The 6,000-nt window shown below is 35.5% G+C and overlaps 1 protein-coding gene across 2 annotated transcripts in view; it reads right to left on the bottom strand.

Annotated features, from left to right (window-relative positions):
- Positions 1-1,998: 1,998 nt before the first annotated feature.
- ZC3H6 (zinc finger CCCH-type containing 6) overlaps positions 1,999-6,000 on the bottom strand; it is a 63,867-nt gene continuing 59,865 nt past the window's right edge. For both annotated transcript variants that reach the window (XM_035001060.1, XM_035001061.1), the window contains one exon: positions 1,999-4,612. In XM_035001060.1, the coding sequence (XP_034856951.1) occupies positions 3,147-4,612 (1,466 nt within the window). In that variant the 3' untranslated portion in view covers positions 1,999-3,146. The remainder of the gene's footprint in view (positions 4,613-6,000) is intronic.

Below are 6,000 nucleotides of genomic sequence, written 5' to 3'. Positions count from 1 at the left end.
CTAATCAACAGTTCTTCCACTCTTAAAATAAGTAGGACAAGCAAGGAAAACTAGTCCTTAAGGCAAATTAAAAGACAACAGAAACCTAAGCAAACATTATCCTATAATTAGGCTGTTTCACTTGCAACCTAATTCTGGGGTTTGGCACATGCAGCTGGGTAACACAGAGGGTCCCTACAGAAGCAGATGTAATTGCTGAAGCAGAATTTGAAATCACTCTAATATTTGGTTTACTTTCAGGTTCAGAATGAGGTCCTAATTGGGAAAGATCCAGAGACAGGAGTTTGGAGCAAAAACTAAACATTAAAATGTGGGAAAGGAGTTGCCCAAACTAAATTATGGTCACCTAGGTATTCCAATTCAACACCCTGATATATCCCATTCTACTTGACATCACAGTAAACAGGTATAAACCTTCTGTCACAAACCAGTATGAATAGTTAAGTTACACCTCAATCAATGAGTCTCATCCAGACTCTTTTAGGACACAAGTTATTTCTGTTATTTGTAAATGTTTGGCTTATAAGAATAGGGACATAAAGTATTTTCCAGTGTGCTAGTGTAAATCAACTTACACGGATTCTAACAAATACTGATTCATCTTAAAGAAGACCTATTCATCAGGGAAAATGGCTACTTACTAAATTTTGGTGAGAAAAAGGAAAAAAGAAGATTAAAATAATCTAAATTGACAGGATACAATAGACTATCCCCTAAGCTAAAGTTATCTCGATTAAAAAAGACCACAAATTAAAAAAAAAAACCCACAAATTAAATTCATTATTTTAAACATTTTCATATAACATATATTGTTAAATTTGAGACTATGCCCACACTTATAAAATAGCCTCTAGGACCCTAGCTGATATGATAGGGACTCAAGAATATGGAGCAAATGGACATTATAATTTGCATTAATGATTTTTAAACCTTACTTTTTAATTAAACCTTCAACATTTCTCTTCCTTCCAAAAAGGATCTTCTGTTAAGAATTTGGATTCTAGGGTCGACTGGCTGGCTCAGTTGTTAAGCGTCTGCCTTCGGCTCAGGTCATGATCCCAGGTCCTGGGATCAAGTCCCACATCGGGCTCCCTGCTCCGCGGGAAGCCTGCTTCTCCCTCTCACACTCCTTCTGCTGTGTTCCCTCTCTCGCTGTCTCTGTCAAATAAATAAATAAAATCTTTAAAAAAAAAAAAAAGAATTTGGATTCTATTTGGATCTTTAACAAGCCAAATTATCTTTTTTGTATGATATTTAAAATATGAACATCATTACTTAATATAATTATAAGAGGGAATTAAAGATTTGCTAAAAATTTCAATTTAATTACTAAAATGCAGCAATTTTACTGATTTTTTCCTGATAAAGTAGTATTATATATATGTATGTATATAAGTGTATGTGTGTATACACACACACTTTTTTCTGTCAGTTTTAACCATTTATTGACTTAAATTAATAAAAGTTCATGTGGACAGTAAAGCAGAGAATACTCTCTATGGCGGCTTTAAAGTGCATTTTTTAACCCAAAAATGTTATCCAGAGCCATTTTAGGCAACAATGGAACCAAAGTATAAATAATAAAAATTCACATCCCCTTGAACAACTGTCCTTCCACTTAGAACACAGTGGACTTCTTAGGTAAGCAGAGTTTCTGTTCACTTAGCTGCAACCCCATTTAAGCATGGAATCAAAGCAGAAAAAAAAATGAAGAAGTGAATAGAAAAATAAGCATTAATATTAAATTATATACTAGCTGAGTGTTAGGTTCTCACAGAAATATTTTGCCGTGTATTTTTTAAATCACTTCTCAAGCATAGCTATTTTCATCCAAGGACCAATTTCCTTCACTTTCATTATCTTTTATAGTGAAATGCTCCATCTCAAGTTACTTATTGGAGCTATTACCAGCAAACACGGTCACACATGTCCAGTTCAAGATATGAATATCAGTGTAATACTTAGTTTCCATTATAAATAATATATGTATAAAACAAATAGGGCTGCCATTATTTATATACTGCACAAAAGACACAAGAATGAATACAAATTATTTTTCATAAAAATCAATTTCTAAATCAGTTTAGATTTCCAAACTATGAGGACATTAAATACTTAAAATACCAGGCAGTCTCTTCTGTTACAGAATGCCAGTCAGGAGAGATCTGAAAGAGATTCTTTATTGGTAGCCATATACAGTTGATTATACCATCTCTGTGTTTTCTTGCTATTTAAAATATAGAACCTGGACATTTAAAACATTATCAATGCAATAATCACTACAGACTGTCACTGGATCTTTTAAAATTTTGTTAAAAATTTCCAAAGTCATGATGAATACAATTATTGCAGCTACATCATTTGAAAAAGTAATATAAATTATGCTGCTAAAGACAAAAAACATTGAAACACATAAACATCACATAGCACAGCAAGAACTCATAACTATTTAATATGAAAAATTAAATTTAAAAAGTAATGTTAGAGAACTTGGGGAATTTTTCACTTTAGCAAAAACAATCTATGTATCTCCAACTTCTATGATACAGTATACAATAAAATACTTTTAAAAGATATGACATTCAAATGCTTCATTTACACAAATAATATTGCCAATACTAATAAAAGTGATGCCCTTAAACACAAACTGCTCTGTTGATTGTGATTTTAAAAATGTTTTCTTTACTTCATTTTACATTTTAGTTAGCAGTTAGCATTACATATTAATCAGTTCTGTGTTGACAAATAGAGAAGATCCTAGTCAAAATACTGTTGCTCAAAAGTAATGTACATCATATTGCTTGAAACTAACAACCATATAAAAGTGGTAATCATTATCTAAACATTGATTATGAAAGACGACTGGCATATATTTGGGCAGAGTGTCAAGTTCATGATGGTTTATTAACGATAAAAGTACTTTTACTGAAGCTAACATGATATATAGGTTTCTATGTCAATTACTACAGTTTCTTAAAGTTATAAAAATATTATATAAAATACCACAGGCTTTAGAGGATATAACTTCATGTGGTTCTGATACTAGCAGCTGAAAAGTATTTATAATTTAAAAATAAATAAACTATAGAGGTAAACCAGTTACAAAACAGCAGAGGACTGTAATAGTCACAGAGTGAAAAGAATAGCTAACAAAATGGTGAAGCAGTTGGATCAAAAGTTTTAAAAACCTCTTTCAGAGATTTGTCATCTGGTTCTCTACTGGGATCACTTTCTGGGGTGGGGCTCATCTGTCCTGGCTGCCTGGACTGCCTTGGATCGCTATACTGGGGTCTAATTAAGCCTGTTAATGCCTGAATAGGAAGACTGTGCACTGCTGGGACCTGAACCATACCAGGACTCCTGAGAATATCTGCCTGGGGATCAGCCAGCCCATCCACAGCGACTTCCACGTTTGCACTGGTTTTGTGTGGCAGGACTGCTTCTCCAGGAGAAGGCTCATTTTTGTCACTACTTTTTAAACCACCACTTTTTTTCTGGTTCTCTGCATTTTCTGTTGCTAGCTCTGATGCAGATGATGAAGCATGCTCCCTAGGGTCATACAAACTAATGCCACTAAGAACTGAACTTGGAGTTCCCAGGGGAAGGCCAGCTGAAGAGGAGAGTTTAGGGGCATATGGAGGCAAAGGCCCTGGCCCAGAACTGCTAGTCGCTGCCCCTGAGGGCTGTGACGAAGCAGGGTTAGATCTGGCTAAGTGAGGGGTGGCCTTTAATGTATGTGAGTCCTTCACAACAGCTGGGTGAGACTCTGTACTCTGCAGTCTATGAAGCCTAGGATCAAAATTTTTTTGCAGCCTAGGATCTCCTAATTTACTTCCTGAACTATGTAAGTCTCCAAATTGTTCTAGGTAGCCTTCTCTGTTTGTGGTGTTCACTTTGGCTTTGGCTGCTGATTTCAAATCAGTGGGCACTGTGTTCTGATGAAGATCGCTTTTTGTATTCCATAACCTATTGAGCCTCTGGTCAGCTATAAGAGGGGGCAGAGGTAAATTGATTGAAGATACTGGGTCAGGTTTAGGTAAAGGGACTGGAAGTAAGTCTTCTGGAGCCCACACGATGTGTTTTGCAAAGTTGGGTTTGGTTAGGATAATATCCATTTTAATGTGACTGAACTGCCTCAGCTGAGACCTTGGATCTTGGAGCATTATGCCAGGGGAAGAATCCAAAGGTATTAAGAAAGCTTTTTCTCTCAATTCTCTTTCTGTATCTTCATCATCATCATCTCCTCTTTTGTGTTTGACAGAGCTAGCATTTGCATGATGTGAATCAAACTTTGTTCCACCAACAGAAGATCCTACGTGACCGCTTCCATTCCCTCTCAGTTTCCTGGGATCCCATGCAAGTCTAAGATCCAGTGGGGTAGATTCAGATTTTCTCATGTCTTGCCTTGGGATAGTCCTAAGTCTAGGGTCAACAACTTGGTTTCCTTTGCTTTTCTCTTTAGCAAGTCTTGGGTCAGTAGGAGTGCTGAGCTCTGTGGAAGGTTGTTGCTGATTCCTTAAAGTTTCTGTTTGTTTCTGTAATGTTTTCAGTATTGACTTCACACTGCTTCCTTCTTCCTCTTCACTACTTGAATACCAGTTAACAGTATCATCTAAATGCAGACAAAAAGTTATTATAAAGAATGAATCATTCATATTTGACCTTAATTAAAATAATTAAAAAACACACAGCACTTCTGGAATAAGTATAGTCTAACTTCAAGAAAATGCATCAGAGAAATACCAGAGTTTCAATACTGGAATAAAATTAGATGTGGAATGACAATGATCAATTTAGTCATCATACTCTATAAAGAAAGAGGTGTGATATTGTAATATCTGTAACATCCTTCCAGTCAGGGAGAAGTCAGGACCTTTCACTCGAACTGGCCGAAAGGGAACTCAAGAGTGTGTGTGGTATGACAGAGTTGGGGAAGAAGAGAAAATACTCTTGGAAAAGAATGCTAAAATGTTTTGGATCTCTTTAATTCAAGTAATACTTAAGCTTTGTAACTCTGGATTTATCAAGATAACAAGGATGAAATATTTTTTAAGAATCTGGAAAGAAAACAAAACACTAATAGCACTGGTTAAGGAAGCAATGGGAACCAAGCAAATGAGGGATGAGGAAGAGATTTTTCATTTGTAGCTTATTACATTTTTAGATGTTTGACATATGTGAATATATTATTAGCTATTTAAACATTTAAAAGTAAAAATAACAAAACTAACATCCTGAAATTTATATACTTTAACTTTATGGGAACACTTTGGACCTTACTCCCGAAGGTTTATATTTAACCCTAGTATGTTAGACACCCTGTTAAGAAGCTTAACTGTCAAGAGGTGTTCTCTCTCGTAGTACAGCAGGGATTATAAACTGATGCTACAGGAGGGAGTCTCCTTCCTTTCCATTAAAACATACATACGTTGACTCTGAATTGGTAACACAAACACACACACACACACTCCCATACATATATATGTATATATCCTAGAATATTTTGGATTAATAGAATATTGGACATATTCTCATTTAACTCCTCTCACTGCTCACTAACATGTTTCTACTCCACGGAACTTTAGTGTTACACATTTAGCTTGAACAGAGTTACAAAACAGGCATTGGTATTTAGGGTGGAATTGGGGTTTAAAATCGTATAGACCATATATCACAATGGAAAAAAGTTTTGTTTTGTTTTTAAAGACTTTATTTTTAAGTAATCTCTCCATCCAATGTGGGACTCGAACTCACAACCCCAAGCATCAAGAGTCTCATGTTCCACTGACTCAGCCAGCCAGGCACCCCAACCCAATGGAAAAAAGTTTCACTCATATTTCAGTGTCAGAAAAAACTACTTCTAGACACTAGATCTCTTTTCTTCCTCTCTTTGACCTCAGGAAGACCAAAGCTGAACTAGTGATTCACTTTTACCTGTTGCCATTATTTTAAATATTTCTGCATAGCGATTTCACTCCTCACAGAATTTATTTGTTCCAA

Source organism: Mirounga leonina, unplaced genomic scaffold (assembly GCF_011800145.1).
Source record: "Mirounga leonina isolate KUSES-001 unplaced genomic scaffold, KU_Mleo_1.0 Mir_125, whole genome shotgun sequence".
In the NCBI taxonomy this organism is placed as follows: Eukaryota; Metazoa; Chordata; class Mammalia; order Carnivora; family Phocidae; genus Mirounga; species Mirounga leonina.
This window is presented reverse-complemented; position numbering and strand designations above follow the sequence as displayed.